Source organism: Apteryx mantelli, chromosome 2, assembly GCF_036417845.1.
Source record: "Apteryx mantelli isolate bAptMan1 chromosome 2, bAptMan1.hap1, whole genome shotgun sequence".
Lineage (NCBI taxonomy): Eukaryota > Metazoa > Chordata > Aves > Apterygiformes > Apterygidae > Apteryx > Apteryx mantelli.
Window position 1 is genome coordinate 96,197,976 of NC_089979.1, and position 27,905 is coordinate 96,225,880.

General features: G+C 36.2%; 1 protein-coding gene across 1 annotated transcript in view; it reads right to left on the bottom strand.

Moving 5' to 3' along the window:
• Positions 1 to 27,905, bottom strand: part of GABBR2 (gamma-aminobutyric acid type B receptor subunit 2) — a 470,259-nt gene that overhangs the window by 37,575 nt on the left and 404,779 nt on the right. Inside the window, exon 14 of the mRNA XM_067292420.1 lies at positions 1,270 to 1,380. Coding sequence (XP_067148521.1) covers positions 1,270 to 1,380 — 111 coding nt within the window. The remainder of the gene's footprint in view (positions 1 to 1,269; positions 1,381 to 27,905) is intronic.

The following is a 27,905-nucleotide window of genomic DNA, read 5'->3' on the forward strand; positions in this document are numbered from 1 at the left end:
ACATGGGAGCTGTCTTAAATCCTGATCCCTTTGGGGGACCAAATATATTCTATGTCTTCATTTCACAGGTTGCTTGGATCTTCTCCTAAAAATAGTTATCTATCTCTCAAGTCAATACTTTCTTTCTTAAACTGGAAAGCAGGAAAGCTTCCTTTTAGTAACTCAGGGATCAGAATCTCACCAAGGAAGTGGAAAAACTTGGTGCAATTCCCTTCTCTGCCTGGACACCAGTCTGACCAGAAAGTTATTGACTGTTTAGAATAAAAAATGCTCTCATTCCTTCCTGTTGTACTTTGTATTGCATGTTTAAAGATCTCTCAGCCTGAAAAAACAGCATGAAAAGAAGCAGGACTCTGCAGCTCTGTAGAGCAGTGATTCACTGTAGAGAGGGAAGAGGCATATTTCAGGCACGAGCAGCTCACTCTTCCTGGCTGCCTGCCCTCCCCCCTGCATTAACACCAGACATGCTGAGTCGAAGCAGCTCATCCAGTCTTTCACATCTCCTAATCAACAGGTGTGCTACAAATACACATAGCCAAATTGAACCCTTTGGGCAGTGTAAACAGATGATTAGCTGGTTGGAGGATCCAGATGAGGTTTAGCTCAAGAGAGGTGTTCATCTGGTCAGTGCTATCAAAAGCACGATGTTTTTAAAATCTTGAGACTTAGGACATGAGTCACAATGGTCACCTTTACAGTTTTCTTGTGTGTGTGTTTTTTTTTTTAACTATCAAGATTTGGGATTCCTGGTTCCTGAATTCTATTTTAGTAACAAAATCCTTTTGTGGAGATAGGCTGTAGTGACAAAAAGGTTATTTTGACTCAGGCTCCAAGTTCATCTTTCATCTCCTGTGACTATCCCTGAAGGCCAGTTACAACTCAGAGGCGAACATTTAAAATGAAAACCAAGAAATACTGGACCTAGTTTCACTCTTTTGGAGAACCTAAACAAATCCAGATGATTAGGCTTGTCTATTAACAAGGTTGTCTCATTCACAGATCCACCTTCCAACTGCTGAATTTCTTGGTTTGCTGTATGTCTATAGCATTCAGCTTAAATGTTATTTTAATAGTGTCCTACTTATTTCACATAATATCATATCCACATATTGCCAGTTAATGAACTTTAGAACAGGCCAAATTATAAAAGATTTATTCAATAAAGTTTTAATTCACTCACAGCCATCAGGAAAGCAAATGTAAGTCAGTTTGTTACTATCAATAAATAGCAACCTGAAAGCAGTGTTTCGCAGAACAAGCTATGCTTACCATGAGCAGCCCTTTATATGCGTAGACTATTCCAAGCCAAATTGTCATGTGAGTGTTTTCACAGTGTTCCAAGATTGGACGGATGGAGATATCTCTGCCTGCAGGGTCCAGCTACAAAAATAAAGGGAGGAATGTTAAGATTCAGATTTCATTTGTATTCATACCTCGGAGGTATTTAAATCTGTTCTTAGTAGATTGAGGATGTGTAGAATACAGTATAAGGACATGTAGAATCCAGCTTACAGGAAAATTGTGAGGTTTACAGTCTCATGAATCTACAAAGGAATATAGTAAAAAGTAAAGAGCTGGGGAAACACAGTGGGATAGTAGCCAGTAGGTGAGGTTGCTTTTACTGCAAATCAGAAAGGAACTGTCTGAAGTCATTCTCTGTTTAACATGGTCAATCACATTCATTAGCTTTAGGACATCTGTTTTTTTTACAAGGTAAACTCAGAAGAGTACAAATACTCAGAAGAATCTGCAAGAACCTTTGTTTTTTGTACAACAGGGAAAAAAATGTTGACACAAAGAGCAAGCAAGTATTAGCTAATATGTTGCCTGTAATTAGAATATATACAGGGGTACAGTCAAAATGCTTTTTAATGGTGTATATTGTATGAGAATACAAGGTACTTCTTACAATATGTGATTCCACAGAATACTGCTTTTGGTTATTCAGAGCTGTGCGTACTTATATTCTGTTTTGCCTTAGAGGACATACTGAAAGCTATTATTAATTTCTACTTTGAAACACTGGATTTGATCTTCAGCCAAAGTACAATCAACCCAGACTTAACTTTCTGTACCTAATTGTCCAGTAGGCTTTGTAATTTCCCTTTGCGACAAATAATATATGTAAAAATCTCTCATGCAGAAGAATAATGATTGTTATATGAGCTATGCAAAAATCACATTTTCATCAATTGAAACATAGAATTGTATGTGGAAAGTCTTTAGAGAGACCTGAATAAATTTCTAGGGATTGTTCTTGCTGCTTCTGATGCTGGTATGAATTTTGCTGCAGATTTCAGTAGTCACATCATTAAGCCACAGCTGTGTTTCTTCCATCAGTCTTTTTATATGTGAGGCATTGCTCCTGACCTCATATAGTGTAAGAAAAATAATGCAACAAATAAGGAGAAGGACTCTGAACCCCACCCCAAATTTGAGTCATCTGCTGTACAGTCACACATACTCCTTTATATTTGCATGAAAAGCAACGTAGCAACTTTCCTTGCACATCCTGCAGTAGATGACACAATAACATTTGTAACCTTGTCTTGTCTGGGCCATCTGTAGAAACCTTGAACAGGAGAATATAGAATAAAGAATAAAGTGTCATCACAACATTTAAGATGCTATGTATGTTTGTCTAGCGATCAATAAAAGTACCTCATTCTCCTTGATCAATGACAAAAGTCCAATGCTAAAATTTGTGTGCACTGGAACGTACCCTTTCAAATAACAAATAAAACCTGCTATGTTCAACTTTGATGTTGACTAGTAAGAGCTAAAGTTCACATGACACATCTTTTAAATACAGTCCTAAGTATATAATTACACTTGAACAGGACTGTCCTATGGATTCATTTGTCTAATGTTTTAAATTATACCTGAACCTACTATAAAGAATTTTTTTTTCTACCTTTGAGTTAGGCCAACAGTTGCATCCTTCATGATCTTGAATGATGGAAATTCCATAAAATTTAGGCCTGTGGTCATTAGAACAACCCTTTTTTCCACGTTGAGGAGTCATTGCAGGACTGTCACTTCATTTCCCTGACTGTACCTCCTTTCTTCCATACAGTCCCTCTATTTCAATTTCATACTTTTGTGAAAGGAGAAGACTTGCAAATCATGTAGACTTTCACTTTGTGTAATGGACTTAGACTGAAGTGTTCTACCACTCTTAGACCCACTGTGAGTAATTGGAATTGTTCCTTATTTTGAAAATTGTTACTGAAATGCTGAACTGCTATTTGGTAAGTGGCAGATGACATTTTTATTTTCATTATGTGGATATTCTCAAATGTAAATTTGCTTCAAAATTTGAAAGCATATGTACATTCATTACTCAAAACTGAGAAACCCAGGCAAAAAAACCAATGATACGGAAAACATGGTAACTTGTTTTGAAATTCTGTGAGAGAGAAAAGAGTCACATCACTTCCTTAATAGGAAGGTTGCCAGATTATATACAGCAAAAATAGTTTTGAAAATATGTTAATTAAATAAAACTGTGTATTCAGATCTTCCATGTGAGATAAGAAAGTCTTGTGCTCCAGTGGGAGCACAATGAGGGCCAATCTTGATTATAGCATGAGCAAAATTCTACATGGGACAGGACTTCTTTCAAAGCATTTTCCAGATCTGCAAGGTGGTAGTATTTTAAATCAATTTTTCCTGAGTATTTGTGCAAGTTAAGTATTGGCTTGAACAGGTAGCAGTAATTTTACAGTGAACTGATTTTTCTGATTACTTGCTACTGCAAAATGGCATTCCTGTTTTACAGCTTTAATTTGTCATTTTGTTTCTTCACTGATTTTGCATGAATTAACCAATCATAGCAAAAAACTGGGTTAAAAAATAGTATTTTTTGATGTCAAAATAATTTTTAAAAACTCTAGTATTATAACTGAATAGAACACTTCACTGACCTCTCTAATCACCCACCATTTGTGCATTTTGTTTCTGCTTTATAGAGAAAGACAGCATAATGTCGAGGTGATTATATACATACTGGAAATCTGCCTGTTCCTTTTATAGAAAACAGTCTAAATGCCCTTCAGATGTCATTCTCAAAAGACTGAAGACCTCCTATCTTATGATTTGGCTGAGGCTTTCCTACCTCTTCTGAAACCTAATAAGGTTTCTGACATCAGCATCAGTTTCTGGAATGTTTTTGACAGTTGAACATAAACAGTTTAATCTGTTCATTTCATACAAAAGTTGTGCATTACCTCCAGTAAAATTCTTGTTTTACATCACATCCGCTGTGTCTAGAAAGAAACTCTCAGCCAATAAAAACATTACCCACAAATGATTATATCTCCTTTCTATGTGTATTTAAATTATTTTTGTGTTTTCATTTCCATTGCTCTTTAGTCTGTTGGTAGGCTGGAAGTTCCACTTCTGACAGCATAAAATGTAAGAAATGATTTAGGAGAGTACTGCCAGTGGGAGAAATAAAGCTTAAGTCCATCTGGAAACAGCAGGGAAATTTGCAAGGGAGTCCAGGGCAGGGGACAATGACAGAGACTGTGGAGTGTCTTGTGCATTCCTACACCACATCAAAATAATTGAGTAGTAATGAGAATCTTGTTTCCTTTATGTATCTATGGATTAAAAAAAACCCTACAGAATGTAGCTTTCCAGAATGGCCTTTGGTAGGAAATCAGAAAGTCAGTTACTCAAGTGAAAGTGCAGTTTTAATGGAAAAATTAGCTGCAATTCCTTTAAGAATCTGGCTCCACTTGAGTAAACATATGTATGCAGTATAATGGACAGCTTTCCTTATCTCAGGCTAAGGTGTGGAAAGTTAGGGAAAACCATTCTGAGGCACCTGTGCCAGCTGGGTATGTTGTGTTTTGATGCATATAAAGGCAGCTCATGATTCCTTTTTTACCTCTATAACTAGAAATTTCTTTATCCCTGTTGTGCCTATTACAGCTGAAACCCCTTTGAAGGTGATCCTGTGAAGGTATTTGTATGACAATTAAGATATAATTAACTTATTTTGTGTCTTCTTTATTGCTAGTTCTTCTTTATAACTCCAGATAGGTCTTAATAGGAGGAAAAATTCTTTGCTCCATGAGGCATTTTATCCAGCAAAAAGGTTACCAGTCTTACTGTGCCACCACACAGTATCCAAGAGGCCTTGGTCTTCCTAGCATGCTCCTTCTACACAATCATTTTTTCAGATTCTGTTGCAAGTACAGCAGATAATCTTTATTTACAGAATTCTAGTATTCCTCTGTAACATAACTCAGTTAGGAAATCTCAACAAGCTTTCTGAGTACTTATGTTGTAGATTTCCCGTGCAACATTCTGTCATTTCTGCAGCTGCAGTTCCTTCCATCAGTGAGAAAATTAGAATATTAGGCTTCAGTCTATACAAAGATGAATATGAAACATAAGGTAAATGGTTGCAGCTTCTGTTTACTAGGTTTAAAATTAACTGGCAGTTCCCACAGTATGTGAAAATAGGGGATCATACTCTTCTGTCACACTGTTAAATGGTTTTCATATACCATCCCCCATCTCTGTTTTATCTTCCCGTTAAATGGCTTCCATCTAGTTGGCATAATGACTGTATACTATCACTGTTCCGCAGCATGAATTAGATGACTTTGGCATTTTAAATTTGGCATACTTAACAGTCATATGGAGCCCAAATGTGATTCCTTATCTGAAAACCCAGACTTTAGTAAATTATTACTCTTACTTCTTTTTACATCCATATTTTTGCAAGGATAAGTATAGCTAGCTATTACTATAAATTCTGTAAGAAATTATATTTACTTGTGCTTTGCAATTGACCCTCCTCATGCTAAAATGCACGTACATATGGAAACATGTCCCACAGAAGGATTTAAACAGTTTTTATATGTAGCATATTGTAGCCATGCTCTCAATTACACAGGAAAAGAGAAAGAGAAGAAACAGAGACTATCTACTTTTCAATTACTTAATAATTTGAGGATATTTTTAGTGAAAAACAACTCTGCTATGAAAAAGAGATTTGTTAGGAAATGGGTGCCTTTGTTTCATATATTTTTTACAATGTAAAGTCATAGCCTCCATGAATGCAAAATAATAAACTTTACTTAGTTGGAGTAGCTCACCCAGCATGTCTTCTGATTAAAATTTTGGTAAGTCATATCTGAGCTTGAGGTCAGATACATTATGAAACACATTGTATATTATATAGTAACTCAGATGAGTGCAAAACTGTTACTGGATTCTCGCAGTCCAATGATCAATTTCATTTCTCCTCAATATTAATTGAGAGGTTCAGTCATTTCTGTTATAGTCTAATGATCCAGGATGGAGACTGACTTATGATTTTTTTCTTCAAGTATTTTTCTTCAATTTGGAGTCATGAGACAGAAATTCAGCTTTTAATAGACAAGCATGAAACTATTTCCTGTAGTATAAAGGTTGTTTTCCCAGTGCAGGAATACAGGATTCTATTAATAAAAACATGCTTTAAACTAAATAACTGTCCTTGCACTTAGCAACTCCATGGTTCATGCTCAAGAAATGAGAAACACTAAGCATGTGATCTCAGGAGAAGGTAACTGCTAGGTTCTGAGCAACTACAATGTCCCTTGCAGCCCATATGCTCAATGCTCTCTCAAACAAGGCCACAAGCAGAAGATAATTTCCAGATTTGAATTTAGGTTTGTTTATTCAAAGTGTTTAAATTTGATAAGTTTACAATCAGATGTAATTTATATTTGTCTAAAAATGTTTACACTTGATGGCTATGAATACACAACTTTGATAAGATAGTGTGCTGTATCAGTTCCCAGCTGCATAGAAACATTTCTCATAAGGATCAAAAGATACTTGTTTGTATTTTTCTGTAATCTGAGGTGGAAGACAAACTTATACTTCATAAAATCATTACAACTACTCCAGTTTCCAATCTGTTGATTTACTTACTTTATACCAGGACAATGAATTAAAGCTCATGGCACTGTCAGACAGGGAAATATTACTTCAATTTTATAGAGGAGAAGTAGTTGCAGGAAGGTTAAGCAAACTGCCTAGGAAATAAAAAGGAATTCAGCTTCTTTGAATTAGAGACAATAACATCTTTCTTTTCTGGTAACTATTACCTATATAAAAATTCTTCTCACTCCACTCTTTAGTGCTCCAGAAGTAGAGGAGGCAGAGTTTTCTTCAATATTCTTTTCTAGTAAATTTCTAACTAGAATTTTCTATAGAAATTTCTAATTAGAAATTTACTGGAAAAAATTTTGAAGAAAATTCTGCTTCTTTGAATCTTTTTTGTGTGGAAAAGGATCATTTTCAATAAATTTTATGCCTTGAAATTATGCCGAAACAAGTTTTGTAATTCTTTACAATTCCCCCCTGCAAAGTTATTTAAGATGAAAATGTGTATTTTCTAGATTGTGGTTAACTTTTAAAATAACATTTAATTATATTAATCATACAAATTAAAAATAAATTACTGGCATTTCAAATTGATCCAAGATAAATCTTTTTCTTTGGCTCTATGTTTCAGGAAAGTTTTAGAAACTTTAAATTTATGTTAGTTTGTAACAGAAAATATTTTGGACATTTCAAAAATGTGAATGAACTAGGCTAACCATTGCTCTTGAGTTCCATAGTGGTGATGAGTAAGGCAGAAATGTAGTATAACAGTATTATTTTAAACTCTAATCCCACTGCTTCAATATAGGAGGGAACTTTATCGGACAACAGTCAGCCTTTGGTCCAGTGTGCCCATTTATCCCAAAGCCACATCACTATCATCTCCATGGAGCCCTCCAAAGGATTTACATAGACCTGTGGGGTGTAACATGTTTCAGGACTCAAGGTTTTTCATATGGAATCTTGATACACACTCCTCTACCCCTGTGAAGTGGACTAAAGGGCATCATTAGCCTGTCCAGAATGATTACAAGGTAATTTCTGTTTCTTTCATTTTTTTATTCAGGCTCTCCAGCAATAAATTGGACTTATGCATTATTTTGTTTCATGAAAACTTCAAAAGTTAAAATCTTCCAACACTTCAGAAGAAATTCTGTTCATCCTGTAACTTCCACACCTTCATTGCAAGTGGTATTTAGCGTAGCATACACACGTGACTAACTGTAATCCTTGGCTAGCTAGAAATCATCACACACTGAAATGACATTTGATGAAAAGCCAATATGTATATCCCTATTTTTTATCTGTTTTTTTTTAATTTGGTTTCCTAAAAAGATAAAAAAAGATGCACTGCATAAGCCAAGGAAAAAAGTCACATTTTGGGGCTTCAAGGATGTTGCTGCATAGTGCATTTCTTCCAGAAATGTGCACTACTTCATATCAGCTTCACAAAGTGAGGAAGAGTATTCTCTCCTCTTCTGTGAAGCTGCCCAGGATCCTTACTGACAAGCTGGACTTGCAGTTTCTTTTAGGATTTTTCTTTTCCTAATTAGATTTCCTGCTATGCTGGAGGCTGAGCCAGCCACTCTTCTTGGTGGCTGAAGCAATTAAATACCTCCTTGCATACAGTAATGGAAAAAAGCAATGTTAACGTGGCAGTATGGCAAATGCAAAATGATAAAACAAAAATGCAGGGTGCAGCAATAGATAAACTTTTGTGGGGGCCCTAAGATGAACCAAGGACTCTTTTCACAGATAATTTGCTGGAAAGTAGGCTTTGAATTGTAAGTGTGGAAATGACTTACTGTTCTTTGTGCTACCCTCTGAGAAATAGGATGCAGCACAGTTTCCATAAATAAGCTGGATTTGAACCCAAGGGCCACCGGAATGAATCATCGACTGCTCCTCCCAACAAGAATGTTTCTCAGGAAATAGATTCTGTGTAGCTATTTGGGCAAAAAAGGGCAATAATATTGCCTCTATCATTGTCTTACATTTTCTTTTCAGTGCTATCATTTCTTTCGCTTATGGATTCTGATAATAATTATTACTACCATTATTTGTATTGCAATGGCGATGACAATAAACTAACACTGTCTTCATGCAGGAAGTGAAAGTCCCTTTTCCAAGAGTTACCATTTAAAAATGCATACAATATGAAGTGTGGGAGAAGAGATAAAGCATACAATAAGGTTGTATGACATTTTCTGGGGTAAATGTCAGGTGAGACCATTGTGCCCTTATGCAGGCATTGATAAATTATTATTTTCTGGGCTGTGGCAAGTATAAAGGATTATTTCTCATCATGAGAGAAATTTTAATTTCCTCACCTATTCTTTTATCTTATCCAAAATGGGTGGGTGATGTTCCATCAGTCCACTATTGGAGGATTTTGCTGCTAGTTTTATGACTGTGCTAAATCACAATTCAGAGAGAACTGTAGTAAGTGGAGGTATTTCCATTGTTTTCAAAAATTTTTATAAATTCTTTAATTCATAGATTCTAACACTAGCTTAATAAGTATCTTCTCATAATAACATCACAGTAGTGGTATATGCACCACAATAGTGGTATGCACATATATCTCTTCCAAAATCTTTCTAGAATCAGCAACTTCCCCTTCACAAAAGTTGGTCTGTCTAAAAGGTACTACCAACTTCTTGTTGACAGTCAAATATGAGGTGCAGAAGTATACTCATAATATACAGAAGTACATAAAAACATTTTTCTCTCTCACAAGAATGTTGAAGATTTCAATTTTTTCCTCCTACCGTGTAATGTTAGTAAAGTCTAGAGCATAAACATTTTTACATACCTGGTCAAGTACACTGAAATATTTTGATTACTGTATTTCAAAATGCTTCATTTGGTTTTGACCTTTTAAAACTGTTAACCTTATTTAGTAGAAGTTAACTATATTTTGAAATTAAAAATCAGTTTGAATTAAAAAAATTTTCCTTAGTTAATAAAGGTCAACAAGAACATTTCAGCAGTTTTCTACCAAAATAATTCTGCATGGAGAAATTCAGGGACCACCTTTTTCTTACGAGTACATCAGTCTTATGACAAATCAATGTTTTCTGAGAAAAATGGCTCAGTACCTAAAGTAAGGAATATTATTAACAATAAGATTATTAAACCTTTTCTAAAGTAGCAAATCTGGTTTCCTTTTCCTGGCAGAGCTCTCCCACTATTGCAAAAGTAGCATATTCACTGTTAGCTGTAAGGCTTCATTCTGAGTCTCCTGGAGGAGGCCAATTCCTGGAAAACCTGTTTGAGATTTGAGGTTCCTTTTACATTTATTTTTGCCAGTTTAGCAACGCTGGTTTATGGACTTGATAAAGTACATCTGAAGCTTCACATTTAATAGTATAACTGAGTCCATATTAGAGCAAGGTAACATCAATGAAAGAACCATGCATCTTCACAACTTTTCCTGGCATATATATGCCAGCAAAATCTACAGACTAGAGATGACCAGAGTCTGCATTGACCTTAGGCAGAAGCCTACGTCAGCTTTGAAAGATTTAGCCCTAGACAAACTAACATTATTATTAGAATCTTACTTAGACCCCTTTCCTGTCTTAGGAAATGAGTCTGAAAAGATTCCATAATTATATAGCTTATACAGTTGAATGAAACCATTTAGATAATTGTATCAGCTTCAACAGATCACAGGATGTAGGTTTTCCTTGCATTAACTCCATTTTGAAGTAAAACATCTCTTAGAAAAAAAAAATAAATCAGTGCTCTTGAACCTGTATAATTCTTGGTAAGTTGTCCTAATGTCAGTTACGTTGACTGCAAAAAAATTTGCCTCTCATTTCTAAAATGAATTTAGTGTCAGGTTCCATTCATTATTACTATACTTTTGTCTACTGAGTTGAAGTGCCCCATAATGAAGTTTAGTTCCTGTGTAGGTATTTGTAGATTTTGGACCAATCTGCTCTTACTGTAGTTCTTGATAAACTAAATATTGAACTCCTAGTGTTTATCGCTACAGCCATGCTTTACCTTTCTTTAATAATTCTTATGGCTCCTTAACAGACCACCTTTAGTTTGTCAATATGCTTCCTGAATTCTGAAGGGTGGAACTGAACATGGTATATCAGTCATGGTGCCATATACATAATCAAAACCACCACAACACCAAAGATCAACGTTACCCTGTTTAAACATTCAGACATCACAGTAGCTCCATTTACCACAGCTTCAAACCAGGAGATAATTTTTTGGCAAGTTAGAAATCATGGTCCTATGGTCTTTTGGGAGTCAGGACAGTACAAACTAAAAAATCCTGTCCTGTAAATGTGACCAACATTATATCATTATAGGTTATGTGACTAGAGATTTCACCATACTGAAATGAAAGCTATTTGTTTATCTACCATTCTCCCAATCTGCACCTCAAATTCAATCAATGATGATTTTATCTTTCTCTGTTTATTTCAGATTATATTCAGAAAACAAAACAAAAAACACAAAAATGCTATCTTTAAATAAAATTATTTGGACATCTTATTGTGTATATGAAACTTCAAATACCACAGCATTTCTTTCTGCTTTCCCTTTGTAAAGTTATTAAATGCATAGAGAGGTTAGGTTAGTTTAAAAGCTATGCAAAAGAGAATAGACAAGCCTCAAACCTTATTCACCAAGCATTTCCATTGATCAGAATAGTTGACATGAGTAAGAACCAACAACAGTTACACTAAGCTACCTTGAAAGTTACATGCCCTTAAAACACAAAAAGAATATCAGTTATGGAGATTTTTGATTTTTCCATTACATCTTTTTTTTTCTACAAATAGCTATTACAGTGTTGCCACTTTTGTTGATGTTATTCAGAGCAAAGCAGATAGTCATGGGAATTTTTTCTTTCTCTCAGTTCAGTAAAACTTTTATGCAACATTTTTCTTAAATAATTTATCCTCTTTCAGCAGCTGCCAAACCAGATTTCACTTAACGCAAGCCTACCAAACACTTTAAATGTTGCAAGTCCTTTGCTCTGGTATAAAACTAGAAGAATTTTTACTTGGTAAGAAACCAAAACAAGCTGAAATAAAATCTATCAACCATAAAATCTATTACATATTTCCATAGAATTTTTCTTTACACTATTATGCTCCATATAATTGTTTTTGTTTAGCTTTTAAAGTATATGTTTGAAATATACATAGTACAAGCAGATGATTCTGAACCTCCTCTACCTTGTTTCATTATGTTATGCAGTTCCTGTACATTTTTGACAAAAGTAGTTCCCTGTACAAATCTGCTTATTTATATCATTCAGTGACTTATATTAAAAGAGCTGGACAAGAAAAATGGCTTATTTTCGAACTAAGGAATTATAAGAAGGATTGATCCATAACCATTTTCCAATCTATTTTCACATTTTTTTATAACTAAATATACACTGTATTTCTCTAGCTGTACTTTTTGTCTTTTCTCAGGTGAAATTTAAATTATCTCAATAGATACAAATTTTCTTACATCTTACATTCTTACATCTTTTCCTGGTATGGAAGTGCCAGGAGTCAATTTAAAAGAACGTATTGTTTCAGGATCCAATACTGGCAGCCAAGCCTGTAATCTTGACTGGTTTTGAACAATTCATTTAGATGGGTTGTTTCTTAGGGAAAATGTTTCCACCACCCTTTGTACCCCTCTATTTTTTTTTTCAATTAGATGTACTTAGGGATTTTACTATTGCTCCCATTACTTTTTTAGGAATGCCTACTACATGATTTTATTTTAAGAGATGAGCATGTGCAATTCCACACTACAACTGACCTAAAAGCACTCAAAAACTTTTTCTTAGCACAGCCCTTGACAACTCACATTTACAGCTAAGCTTTTGATTTTGAGATCAAGGCATTGAAAAGAAATGGTTAGTGTATCACTGCCTTTGGTCTTTCCTAGTATTTTTAACTGTTCACTGACAGACAGACAAAGGATCAGGTAACCACAGCCAGATAGGCAATATCATCGCTGTGGCAGAAAGGCTTCAGTTCAGAAGGTAGAGATTTCTGAATGGTGACAGTTGTCAGCTAAGTTTATCTGACTTAGCATTCACCTCCTTTGCAGTTTCTCACCTGCTGCCACTAGCTTGTCACACATTTCCATTTTCCACACATTCTTTTTGAGCTATAAGAGCAATTATTATGCACTCTGACATGACTTTAGGAGAGTGAGGAGCTGCAATCTTTCTCATGCTTTGTATGGGACTGAGTGTGGCAATGCTAGAAGACTTCTTTGGAGCAGGACCTGCCTGAATAGGCTGGTGAGATTCAGCAACAGCCTCAGGAAATCTGTTTTACTGATGTGCTTTGAGAAGGAGAGGAAGACGCAGAATGTTCTGCTACAAAGTTCTTAGCTGATCTTCCCCAAAGTAAACATATACTGAGGATCTCTGGAGCAGCTAAGGTAAAAGCCAAGTGATCTGACTTGGCAAAGTTAGACGTGTTAGCGCCTCTGCTGGAAGAAGTTTTCATTGCCAATGAGAAACTGAAGCTTGAGCTTGCGTTCACCACTCATCTGAGACTTGAAGAAGTGTCAGTGGTGACAATTCTTGAAGACTTGATCCCTTATAGAGCAGAGCAGACATTTGGTACTTTGGTCTGAAGATGAAATATGACCCTCACAGTTAGATCAAGGATGAAATGAAACCTTGGGAGACATGCTGAGATCTGAAGGAGCAAAGATAATATGCATACCTTCAGAAAACTTAAACATCGGGGTATTTCGCTGCATCTGGACATTTCATCCTTTCATGATTCTTACTGCTCATTCTTTGCTGGTGCTCAGAAATATGTTGCCTCTCACATGCCAAATTTCAACTCCCAGCGTAAATTGGGTATGTAAAAGAATAATACACTGTCACAAGCCTACTTTGTCATATGTATTTTCATAGAACATTCTCTCCTATATTAAAAAAAAACTCAGAGCATGTTACTTCCAGCGACATTTGTTTTTAACATACACCATTATATTTTAGAAGTAATCATCTTCAAGATTCCATTTCCACTAGAAAATTTTCTGCATATTTGGTTTCCATGGCTAAAATTAATCTACAACTGTTTTTGCCTCCAATTCTGAGCCTTTTATACAGTAGCAAGTTTTCCTACCAAAATTTCCCATTTCATGTTTTTTCTAGAGCCATGCATGCCTTCACTGTCTCTGTATCACTCTTGAATAGTCTGTACTACGTGTCAGGACCTGAATCTCCTTATTTCAAAATTATGATATTTTTGCCATCTTTTTAATAGTTTTTAAAGTATTCTTTCCCTAAATTTAATATTACCACATTTATATTTTGTGTGATTCTTCTCACATGATGTTCAGGTTGTTATTCCTGTAATTTGTGGCTTAATAAGTTTTATTTCAAAACAATTCCCATGGAATATTTAGAACACTGCTGAGAAGAGCCTTTCTTCTCATGCTCAAGGAGTGGACAACACTCTGAAGTATTGAGGACAGAGTGAAGAGAGTGGGGCTCTAGGGAGGGTGGAGCTCTCCACTGAGTTGAGGAGGAGAGTGGGGCTGTCCAACCTGGGGAAGGATTCAACAGTTGAGATACAAGGTCTGAATGAAAGATATACATATTTGGACAGTAAAAAAAAATGTATTCAAGGTGTTATGAAGAAAAGATGTGGATATAATCAGGATAATAAGGGTCAGACTCAAAAGTGGCACCGAGATGTACCAGTCAGCATTTTTTCAAGATGAATTTTAACCATTTTCCCCCTCAAGATATGCATTATTTCAGGTTTTCCTTTGTATTTAGAAAATATTTTGCATTACCAGTAATTTTCACAAATCCTTCCATCTTCTAGGTTATAAACTATTGAGTATGAACTGACTCAGCACCAATTCCATATGCAGTTTCCTGTTAACACATATAAACTAAGAGCAGAAAATTTGTTCGCTTGCCTGATCAATATTTGTCTGACTAAATAAAAGGAATTTATTTTAACAATATTAACAAATTCATATTAATTTTTGATGAATTTATATAAAAGTGATTTTTCTTTTTGGAATGTGTTTGTGTAAATAAATTTGTACTTGCATGGCAATAAAGCTAAGTTCTCACAATCACTTGGACATGATTTTATGAATACTTCATGTGTTTAATCCAACAAATTAAGCAATACATATTATTAGAAGGCCACAAAATTCACCTCTATAGCAATCAGAAACTATCTTAATCTTCTAGAAATAGGAATTCCTATCCAGACAAAATATAAAGTGCATTATTTTGATCTTGCCTTAACAAAAAACAAGGTATCAGCTTGAAAAAAAAAATCTCATTCAGTCTTCCCATCCAGGGAACAGCACATATGACAGTTATTCATAGACTTGTTTATTTTCCATTGGGCAGTGCTAGGGTATCAGGGCGATGAACAGATGTATACATTTGAGTAGACTGTGAATTATCTAACCTGTTAAAACTCCAAGAGCTATGTATTACATGAAGTGAATAACTGGCATGGTTGATGTGTATACAATTCAGGGATTAGAACATCTTCACATCAACTGCTCATGTAAAAAACTTTACCACCCAAGTAAAGTTGGTTCAAAGTACACAGATTATCACTCCTTTCCTCTCCCTCCCCCCCCCAAAAAAAACCCCAAAACATTTCCTTGCCTTAAATTTCTGGAATATTAGAGTCTTCATGCCTTTATCTGGAATTACTACCAGTGGGAAAAGTTAACTGAACCCATTCCTTAGAGTCAATTTATGACAGCCTTCCTCAATTAAATAGTACCACATTCCACAAATAATTCCTACTATAGTAATTAGGACAATGTGGAATAAAGTATAACCACAAATTAATAAGGATATCTGAATCTAGCACTTCAAAAGCATATAGTCCACATTACCTAATTTGCATGCTAAATAGTACCTTAGTGATATATGAGCAAACTGCCACAGTCTGGCCCTATGCATTTAAATTTTTAAGGAGGTATATTAACTTCTTATTGTTCCTCAAATAATTCTCTTTTTTTTTCAAAAAAAGTAAAGTCTGTGTTATCTGGATTATTATATCTTCTGATTATGGCTAAATAAAAGGTTTAATTTCCAGTGTAATGTATTTAAATACACTGCTTTCAAGTATTGTACCAAATATAATATTCACAGTTTGCAATTTGGTTTGAATCAAGCATCTGTTAATCTGAATGTTCAGATATGAATTGTTCACATGTGAATCAAATCAAATCTGAGGACTAGTGTTTCTTGTGATAAGTAATAACAGCTTCCTCCAATACACTGTTATCCATATTCACTGTATAAATATGTTCTTTTTAATTAAAAAGTATACTCTCATGCAGATCTTATAGTTTGATTTCTATTCCCAACACATTCTCATAAATGTGATTCTGATTCTTTCTTTAGCAGGCTCGATGTTTGTCAAAATAGTCTCAGAAGAATACAGTAATGTTTGGTACTATGGCTAAAATTGTTTGCCTATGCCATTGGTTAGAAAGACACAGCACATAGCTTAAATAATACTGACTGAAATGAAATCCATCAGGTGCCATTTGCTGCTTCTGGATTTCTTGCCAGCATATTTTGCTTGAAGGAGAATTAGTATAAATATATGCCTGAAATTTCCTGATCAAACACCTGTCTTTATAGTCTTAACAATAACTTACTGGCATGTCCTGGAACAGAATCTGAGCTATCTGCATATCTGAATGGCTGTCTTCAACCCTTAGTTCTCCAATATTATCTAAACAAAACAGTAAAAATAGAAATAATAAATACGTAGATAAAGGACATGACTGAATGCATTTTTTTCCATCAGCAGATGATAAAGACACCCATCTGTACTAAACAGTTTAAAAAGGGCTATAAAAGACAGGCAGGTACAAACTGTGTTAGCAGGTGAATAACTTTTGTGCATGTGGACAATGGCAAACAAACAGGCTATGATGTTACTAAAGCCATGTGTTAATGTGAATGTTCAGCAGCGTTAGTGTGACTTTATTAAGGAGTGCAAATGGGTGTGTTTTCTGTCTGCACAGACAAGTGCAATTCAGAATATATTATGACTTTGGATCCAGTAGCCTTATGCAAAAATCTGCTGCTGCAGTTATTCATTCTTTTCATCCGGCCTCTAAATCAGGGAGAATAGCTACACTAGGTAAAATATGCCTCCTTCAAAGCAGATGGGAATCTTATTTTTCACTTTAATGGAGTCAAGATTCCACCTCTGGTCTTCATTACAGCTTTCAAGCTTAAAAACATTTCTTCAGCTGCAACTACTTTAAATTAATATCTATATCACTTCCTGGTGTAGATATACTTATTGAAAGGACATTGCATTTTGGTGCTGCAGGACTAATACAATCTGGCGTGTTAATGTCAGAAAAAGGTGTTGAGGGTTGTAAGGAGCAGAGCTATATGAAAGAGTGCTGCACATAGAAAAGGTCTTGAGGATCTACACTACAGTTATTAATCTTGTAAGCTTCACTGACTTTTTAAAACATTGACTATGTCTATCAGGGAGCAACAGAAGTGCGCTGCTCCATAAGGAAGGCAAGCCAGGAGCTGAGCATGACAGCAAAGCAGGCAGAGACGGGGCATCACCAGCAAGGGGCAGTATCACAGTATCCAAACAAAAAAGAGCAGGGCAAGTCCAGTGATGGTATCCAGGTTCAGCCAAGAGCCCCAACTGCTGACATGTACCTAGTGATGAGGCAGGTCTGAGATCAAGCCAGGTTGCCCCCTGAAAGGGGCAGCTCTGCAAACCAAAGGGCTGAGGACATGACAGTCACATTAGATATTTTGTGGAGGGAGGTGTGTGTTTCCTCCGGCCTTGTTTTAATATGGTCCTGTGGATTGAACACCCATAACTGGATGAAACACATTAGATACGCTTGTGGAGCATGTCTTCTGTTTTCGTCTCACTGAAGAGAAGCCCAGTTCTTATACTCATCTCTGAGAATCATTTCAGAAGTGTATTCCCAAATTAAAACCCTGACGTAGACAGATGCAAAGTTCCCTGGAAAGGGAAGACACTTCATACCATAAGTCAAGACCTAGTTTAAACTGAATAATTTGCATAATCAAATGCATGTGTTCATGTGTCTATAGCTTCAAACAACATTTCCTTAGTGGTTTTTTTTTTAATAAAATTTAACAAACTGCATCATGAAGATTCAAAGTTCCTCTCTTTATTTTCATTGAAATGCTGAACTATAAATTAAAACCGGGAGCAAAACAGAAAGACAAACCACCTTATAAAGGCTGCCTTCTAAGCATGTAGAGATTCAGAAGGTTTCCAGATTTGCAGTCTTCAGACTGATTAGACATTTGCCATGACAGCACCACCACAGACAGAAACTTGGCTGTTTTCTTTAATTATACCCTCTAGATCTACATCTTTAACTTATGTCAGAACCCTGACAACTCTTACAGCATTAACATACGGCCTTTTAAACTACACAGCAAAAATGCTTGGCAGACAGACATCTCCTTACATCTGAATGATCGCAGCATTCTCTCCCCTGACCTTGGAAAAACTTTTTTGCCTCATTTATACTTATCCAGGACATCTGCAGAGCTCAGTTCCTGCTCAGGCTTCCAGTCAAGTCACTCTTCTATAGTGCATCTTTTGACTGCCTCCTTTTCTTCACTCCACCAAAGACAAACAACTTATCTTCCTGTTAAGGCCCTTCATAGCTGATCACTACCCTATCTGTGATCTATATATGCTATATATATAGATGTTTGTCTCTATCCATTTTGCCAACAATGCTGGCTTCCACCTCCAAATATTTGTCTTTCCAAATAAGCACCCTCTTCCCATGTGTGAAGAAGCCTCATGCCAGCAGCTGTAAAACCATCTCTTTACTAATCCTCGAATCTCCCATCTCTTGTCCACCATATCTTCAAAACTGTAGCAGTACACTGGCAGTTGTCGGATACACTCTGATGGATGTATATGGGTGTATATTGCTGGCCACACATTATTTCATTCCCCTGCCATTATCTCCTCACCAGTCATGTTCACCTCTTATAATCAGGCTGTAAGTTCTTGCTCATCAATCACCTTGCTACATTTGTATAACATCTGGTAAGGTAAGCCTGATTTCTGAGAGTAGCTCCTATGTACTATAATACAAACAGCTAGTCATTCTTGGTAGCTTCTTAGATGTGTCCCACCCAACCAGTTACTTGTGATACTGTGGTATGTAGGAAAGCCTATGCATGTGCAACAAATCCAAGACTTACTGAGGATAATGAGCAGGCCCATCATGTGACGGGAGAGAATCCATAGTGTGGGATCTTCACCTTCAAGTGTATACAGCTTAGGCAAAAATCTGAGCACCTAGTAAAAAGCACTGCCCACAAGGATTCCTTCTTACTCCCATAAGACTGTCTTGTGAGGTAACTGGCTCTTTATTTTTGGAGTAACGCAAATTGCATACTTTCAAATCCTGGATATACGTCAAATCTATAAGACATGGAGAATGGGAGTAAGGGAGTGGAAAAATGCCCAGGGTGCTTGCTGTCTTATTCTCCTTATTGACCTTCTGCAGAACATTTGTAGCTCAGTGAACAGAAGGTTGAAAGGACACCATTATGTCAAGCTATTCACATATTCCAACTTCAGAGAATCATGGAATAACTGAGGTTGGTAGGTACCTCTGGAGGTCACCTTGTGCAACCCCCCCTGCTCCAAGCACAATCAGCTAGGGTCATCTGCATACCACTCTCTTCCCTAGTGGTATGCAGCATCAGGACCTTTCTAGAAGGATCTTTACACCTGGCTTGTCTGCCCAAAGCTGGCCAAATTATAATGCTGCTGTAGGAGAGCTGATGGCAGGATTAACTGAAGCCCAAGTTTTTTCTCTGGCTTGCCCTAAAGTTTGTATACAAACACTTGAGCAGAAGTACATCTGCATTCAAGCATGGGCTTTGGTCTGCACTCAAAATGAAGTGCAGACATGCCTGTGGAATATTCCATACACAGATTTGCAGACAAAATGCCATATCTTATCTTCTGTTTAGTGTTCATGTACATGGCTTTTCCCCTAACATGTGTCCCAAATTCCTGAAGTGCTGTATATATTGAAAATTTATGCATGTTTTACATTAAATTCAAACATTGCCATAGCAACGGCTAAATTTCAAGATGTTTTACTTTTCTGCCAAGATACAGAATATATTCTTCTCAGAACAATTTCCCAGGTTGTGTTTAAGCCACATTCATATGACTTTTTGCAATTCAATTTTCAATGAAAATTACCATATTGTCTACTAGAAGCAAGACTTTTAACAGATTGGCTTATATAATGACTTCTTCCATCTCACTCTGTGTTTAAACAAGTAGCTCTGCAGCAAATGGAGCTAATGAAGACTCATTGCTTAGAATCAGTGTTTATGATTGATTGACACTGGGGTTTAATAGGGTGCAAATCCCAACTGAAACATTCTTCACTCTTGGAGTGGACCAAAGGTCTCTCTTTCTACTTCTCCTTTTCCATCTCCCTCTCCTTCTCTTACACAGACTCCCTACTGTCAGGAGAGCCTAAAGGATGAAGAAGCATAATTTGCAACCACTCTTCATAATGTCATGAAGATGGATATAACAGACATAAGGCTGCCTGTGTGCTGAAGTCTGGAGCAAAATTAAAGGGTTTGAGGAGATGTACATTATCAATCAGTTATGAACTGATGATCCCTACTGCTGTTACACCAGAAGCATGGACAACCTTAAACCACTTTAAAAAAAGCAACAAAGATATTCAAGTAGGGATTAAAAACTCAGTATCAGAAAAAGGGATACACAGGGAGGAAAACAGGGGAGGGCTAAGAAAGAATTTGTTCTTTCTTGTAACCTTTCATTTATTTCTTATTTGTATTTTGTCTTTTTAAAAGTCACTTCTGAGCAGGATTCCACAATTGCAAACTATTTTTCTTGCCCCTTTGCAATCACAATAGCAAACTTTCTTCATGTCCTGCTCCCGTTCCAGGAGCTTAGCTGGTACAGCATTCACCTTGTATGTACCTCTGTGAACAGTGAGCATAAAACACAAATCTCATGGAGAGCAGGCAAATGAAGAATTCAAAATTTCCAACAGGTTATATACACATCACCTTTATATTGTGCAAGTAGTAATGCCTGAGCCAGGTGGTGAAGAATCAAGCTTCCTATCTTATCAGGCAGCAACCTGACATTTTACTTGCCTGATATGCCACACAAACCTGAGTCGCTATGTAAACAGCAATAAATAACAGAGAAGTGGGTGGCAGCACATTTGCACAGAAACTTGCACATCTCTTTCAGTCCCATCACTTCATCCTAGGTAACAAGTGAGGCAGTAAAGAGAGGGACTGTCATGATCCTGGCAGGCTCCAGGATATAACCATAAAGTAAATCAATTAATTTAACCCTAATGTAATTATATGCTTCAGATGAAGAGTGATTTTAACTTGCTGAATTCACTTATAAGACCAAACGGTTATCCTAATAAGTTTATACTCTTCTAAAGATGATACTGTTCTCAGTGGCCCTGATACAACTCCAGTGACTTGAGTGGACTTGCTATACACTTGCATAAATGAGAGCAGCTTTCAGGCAGCAAGAATTGAATTGATTTCTGACAGGCACCACACAACTTTTCTATAACTGTGGGCTCGCATTGTATTAAACGGGTATAAAAGAGAGTAAGCCACATACCTTTGGTGTGGACTCGGATCCACCCTCAGCTGGCCTGTGGACCTGAGGACCCACCCATCAGTGGGGATGCCCCTGATGTCAACAGCGTGGTGAGAAGAATCCAGGGAAAACTATACTGGAGGGGTGGCCCAAAAAGGGCGAGAGCAGTTGCAAACAATGGGAAGAACTGCCATGCAACAAACACTGCTAACTTATAAACAACGTACCTGCTGTCACATTTCTTCTTCCTCTGGTCCCCTTGCCGCTATTCATCTTATCCTGTCCCAAGAAGACAGTCTCCTCCTTCAGCTCTAAACTTTTCTCAGACACCTGATTAATTTAATTTCTTGTGCCCCTGGGACATGCCTCCCTGGCATTTGTGGACACATTCCCTGTTTATAGCTTCCTTCCTTTCCTGTGGTGGAGGTGAGAACTAAACAGCCAGGTTGCTGTGATACTAAGAACACATCAGAAACTCTAGCGAGGCGGCAACATTGCCCTTGCAGAACAGGGCAACCCAGCCCATGGGAGGCAGAGCGACAGGCAGTTCTTTACTCATGGCGTGTAGGGAAATGGATGTCTGAAAGAAGACTGTAACAATAAGACCACAGAAAACTGGTAATAATTGCTGCCAGGGCTCCCCAAGCTGAACAGGAGCTAAGACTGCTTAAACTTCAAAACTCCTAAAAAGCATGCGTGTTCTGAAATACAGACTTGTTATGTTACAATGCTGGCTTCCAAATCGTAAAAAACACCCTATTGAGTATATAATAATGAAGGAGATAAGTGTCAACTGAAGCTAATAAACTTCTAATCATGTACAATTTCAGCTCTCCATGCATAAATAGGTCAGACGCCACATTGGGACAAAGTTTAGAGAAGAAATTTCTTAAATAACTGCCTTAAACAATATCTAGTTCTGAGTACTGAGAAGAAATGAATCCCAGCTAAAAATGGTTTTAGCTAAAATGAAGTTGGACTTTATTATTTTAAAACTATACAGGCTACCCAAATTAACAGTAAAATAAACAAAGATTGTAACCGATCTAATTATTTCAGTTCATGTTTATATACAGATCAGTTCTCATTCCTAAAGCTAGACACAGAAGTTCATTTTAGCAGTAACTACAGTTGAACCTTAAAGTAATAATGTCTGAAAAATAATTAAAAACAATTTTCTTGTAGGAGAATGGATAGGGCTACAAAGCAAATCCCATTTATCTCTTTCATAAAACAATAAACCTGTCTTAAAAACAGCCATTAGAACATAAAGAGAAAATGGCTATATAGACATAGCAATAAATAGCAGACAATTCTTTAAGTGTGGTAGATGGAGGACATTTTATGAAAGAATTGTTGCCAGGACCAAAGACAATAAAATGGAACAATTGAGAACAAAACCATCCCAAGCACTCTCAAGGCTAGATTTACAAAGGGGACAGAGTTCTGGGTTTTAGGAATACATATCCAGCTTTTTGGCTTCACTATCCTACTGTAAGACACACCTTGTGGAAAGGAAGGGGAGGAGTCCTTTCTTTCTTCCCTTCCCCCATCTTAACTCTCTCTTAACTATGTCTGTACTGGGACACAGGCGAGATTGATTTCAAACTCTCTTCTACCAAACTTGAACCAGTATCTTCTACTGTAATACTCTAACCACTGGAGCACAGCAGTATTTAAGACCCGCTACCCAAAGTGTTAAGAAAGAGCATGAAAGAAACTGCCATCTCCTTGTGTATCCATCTTACACCTTGATGTACAGCAGTCAACTGAACGATAAGAGATGGAGAAATAAGGAACCTCAAAACCTAATTTAGAGTTGTGAATTATATTAATTGGTGTACATACTTGAAAATTCACCTACTCCTTAGTGTGATCTAGAACTGGTGAAATAAGAGGAAGGAAGAAGGCTAACCAACTGCAGGGAGTGAAGATTAGGAAGGAAGGTGAGAAATTTTGAGATGGTGTACTGGAATACAGTAATTGCTGGCCATCAAGTGTCTCTAATCCTCTTCTAATTTTGATACAATATTTTATTGTGTATGGCACAGAAATCAGTCCTGCCAGCTGTTTTGCTGGCTTTAGGAAGCAAGAAAGCAAGTTCAAAGTGTGATAGAAGATGAGGTAAATTTCTTGATACATCATAGTATGACTCAAATGACCAAGAAGGTAATAAAATAAAGAGGCACTGTGAAGATCAACACTTTGAATAACAATCAACCAATGTCTTTTCATACTTTTTAATAGAATTATGTCCAGTGCCTGTTTGTGAACAGGAAACAAATAACTTCTTCTAAATGGGAGTAATGCTATCATACATTCATATACTAGTCACTTTTTGAAAAGATGATGGTGATGGGAAGATACTTATGTAAACATATAATTTGTTTCCTGAGAATGAATAAAGTTTCTGTAACTAATTCTGACTTTAAGTCCTTAATATTCTAATCATTGTCATATATGGACAACACTTGATTAGAAGTAAGCTGCATATGATAGAATATGAAACTGCTGAATTACCTGCGTCATCATTCAGTTGGCTAAAAAAAAAGGAGGAAAAGCATATACTTTTGATAGGAATTTTAAAAGGATGACAAAAATTATGACAAAGACATTTTACTATTCATCCTGTTATAAAGTTATGGAAAATAATATCTTTTTTAATCTCCCTAGAGAGTGAAGAAATGATATCATATAATAGATCTTTTATAAAAATAAATGTTTCTTTTATTGAAATTTTCCTATCCTAGCCCTAACAGCAGAGTACATCGAAAATATCTTGAAGCAAGGAATTATCATCCCATTTTAGAGATAGGCAACTGAGAAAGTGAAAGAGTAAATGGGTTGTCCAAAGTCACACAGGCAGTAACTACACTCCAGTGGACTTCAGCTGGAATCCTGAGTTAGTAATTTAGTTATCAGACCATTATGCCAATCCATTACCCTGACTATCAATAGCTATGATTGCACTTTGTACTAAGAATCATAAGACCCCATCTGTACCTTTTTGAAAAACACTTATCCATGGCATAAATATCAATTATTGAATTAATATCAGAGTAAAACCTGGTAGGAAATGAATCTGCAACTTAACACCTTGATATCTAAAGTGCTTCTGAGAACTGGGGAAAAAAAAGTGAATGAACTACCCAGAAATGACATGACATCATACAAGCAACACAAACTTCTGCTGTGGTAGCAGAGTTACTTCATTTACGTACAGAAATGCTTTTATTGCTGCTCTTAAAGGGCATTTAATTTAAGTGGACTTAAAATAGAATATTACAGAAAAAGTCAGATCTGCTGCTGCAAAAGTCAGTACTGCTGCTGCAATTTTGAAGTTGTGCTCAGCTTCCACAGACAGTTGGAATCTGCACCTGAGGACATAATTTCTCTGAAAGCATTTACATTTCTTTGTAATTAATGTATTTGCACTGTATCACAGCAAAGAAAAGGGAGCCAGCACCTTAGGTAAGACCAGTAGTCCAGTTAGCCAGTATCTTGCTTCCAGAGATGCTTTGCAAAGTGTACAAAAATTCCTTGCTGGACAACCATATTTCCAGAAAAGAAATTCCTTCCCCCAAGCAGCTGGCACTTCATCTGCTGTGAAGAGGTAGCATAATATTTATTATTTCTATAAAGGTTAGACATATATTTCTACTGCATGTTTTGTGTCTGTATTTTTTACAGAACTGAGTTCAACAGGGTAATAATTGTCTAAAAAGTATATCCTTTTATCTTTTAAAATATTTTGCTTAAATTATGCAAACTGATAGCAGAAACCTTATGTGACATAAAAAAGAGTAAATACTCACATTGGTTGGCCATTTTTGGTCATTAATTATTTTATATACTGCTGTCATATTACCTCCTGTCTCTTTTCCAAATTGCTAGCATCTGAACTAAAGTCTTTAATGATTTTTGTTTCTCCTGTTATTTTCAATTTCTCTTTCATCTCTTTGTGGGTTCCTGCCTTCCTACATGTTCACCTTCATCACTGTGTGCCACAGACATCTACCATTGCTAAAAGTTATAAAACTACTCTTCAAAATGGAAACTGTTACATGTTGCTTCTCTTTCCTGTCCTTTCTACAGTCCTTTTATATTGTCTCACAACTCCCCTAAATTTAACTGAACTGATTGACTTCCAGACTGCTGTATATTTTGCTACCTAAACATTCATTACAACTTTTCTATCATACTCATACTATTTTTAAGGCATTTTACTGTTAGATCCAATCTGTACATTTTTAGGTTTATTTCTGTTATTTCTAATGAATAGATGTATGAATCCATCATTTTCTGAGCTGTTTGCTGCTGTTCAAACTAAAGTAGCAAAACAAGAGCAGCACCCTCTGACTTGTACTAATAGAATGTAAATTAATACTTCCACAGAGCATCTTTGGAGACAGAGTAATGATTAACTGAATCACTGGCTTTATGTAGCATGACAGTTCTTTTCCTGTTGTGATATACTTCTCTTGGCTTACCACTCAGTGTTTTGCAGATAGAGAGATGCTATCAGAAAACCTTTTGAAAACGTTACAGTGTATGCAATTGCTCAAGTCCATATGCATTCAAATTTTGCTGCTATTCATATTTTTGTTTGCAGGTATTCTTGAGAAGAGAATATTTCAACACGAAGTGCTTTAAAGAAAATACAAAGAACAGGAATACTCTGACATTCTGAAAAGAATGATAATCTTGTGTTCTTTCAAGACACCTAAAAAGGTATACAAGGCAGGTATACAAAGCAGGCCATTTTACATTCTGCTGTGCTTGAAAAGGAGGATATTTGGTATCCTCCTGGAGTACAACACATTTTATTTCTTAGAATTGCATTTCTTTCTAGGCTTCATATTTGAAAGTGGGAGGCTTGTTTTACAAAACTTTGAAAGTATCTACTGTCTCCATATGCGATGCAGAACATGTAGGACATATTCCATTTTTCACCTCTTTACTTATATTTTGTGTTTTTTTCTGTATTTTCAAAGTAATTATTCCTGAAAAGGCTCACATATTGAGGTTGTCAGCTAAATATTTTCTTATATGCCTGAAGAGAATGTGCATCTTTGCAGAAACCCATCATTTGGCAATTATCTTTTTTGCTAGAGTCTACACTGGTGTTTCAATTTGTATTTTAATCACTTTTGACTCACAACTGTTAAATTAATGACATGATAAAACTAGGACCAAATTCATCTTTGCTAGAAACATAGATTTTCTACCTTAAGGATAGAAGACTAGATTTACTATCCTACCTCTTAAAGAGACAAAAGAAGAAATGGACTGCAGGTAGAAGATGTACATTAGATCATTATGGTGAAGGAGCAGTAATGCCAAACCAATTGGATGTGTGCAATAAAACTGATCTGAGGATATGCAGTCCATTTGACACTTCAGACAAGCAGTGGGTATATATAAAGGCACAAACTGAGTTCAGTGCATCTGTGCTGTAAAGGAGGATAATGTGACATGCAGAGAGGTTGCAGTGAATAGTTCTCTAACCCTGCAAGAAAATAGTTGTATTACCCTGCAGAAGAACACGAATAAATGTTTTTCTAACCTCTCTTCCAAGAAAACAGCTAAACTAACTGGTACAATTAATCTTCTCATAGCACTTCTTTATTGTTCAGTTAATTAATTTCTCAGAGATGATAATTTAAGACAATGTAAAAGAAAATGGAATAGCTATACTTGCCATTGTTTCCTGCAAAAAGATAAAACTTTGTCGATATTTCACAGGCTAAAGGATGCTAGAAATTCTGATAAAATCTTTTGTGTGTCTGCAAGACACAAAACCTTTTCTTTAAACTTTGATGCAAAGTATAGGTGGAGAGCTTTCTGAACTCTCTTTTTAAAATGGCAGCAGGAATAATAGCTGATAAAATACCCCTCATCTGGAATTAAGACTGAAAGATTTTTTGAACCTTAGCTAAATCAAACAAGATTTGCATGAAACCAATCCACATTTCATCTGGATCAAAGAGATTTTTCTCATTTTTCCTCCTGCTACACCGAAATAAAAGTCATTGTCTGTTAAATAAGCCCTTAAAGCCTCATTTGCCCTTAAAGAAAATGCTGTTTCAGAAACTTGTTAAAAGAACAATGCTAAAGAAAGCCTGGAATCACCAAACTGAAAAGAAAGGATGGGTTCACCCAATCATGCAGGAATTCACAGCTCAGGAGTCCCAAATTCTAATGCCTCCTTTGCTTGAGGCAACCTGAATTCCCAGCTCCTACTTTCCAAGAAAGTGCCTTTCCCTGCTGCTATAATGGGCACTGTGCTTTGCATCTCACCTGTCGATATTCTTTCATTGTGCTTTGATAGATGCTAACTCA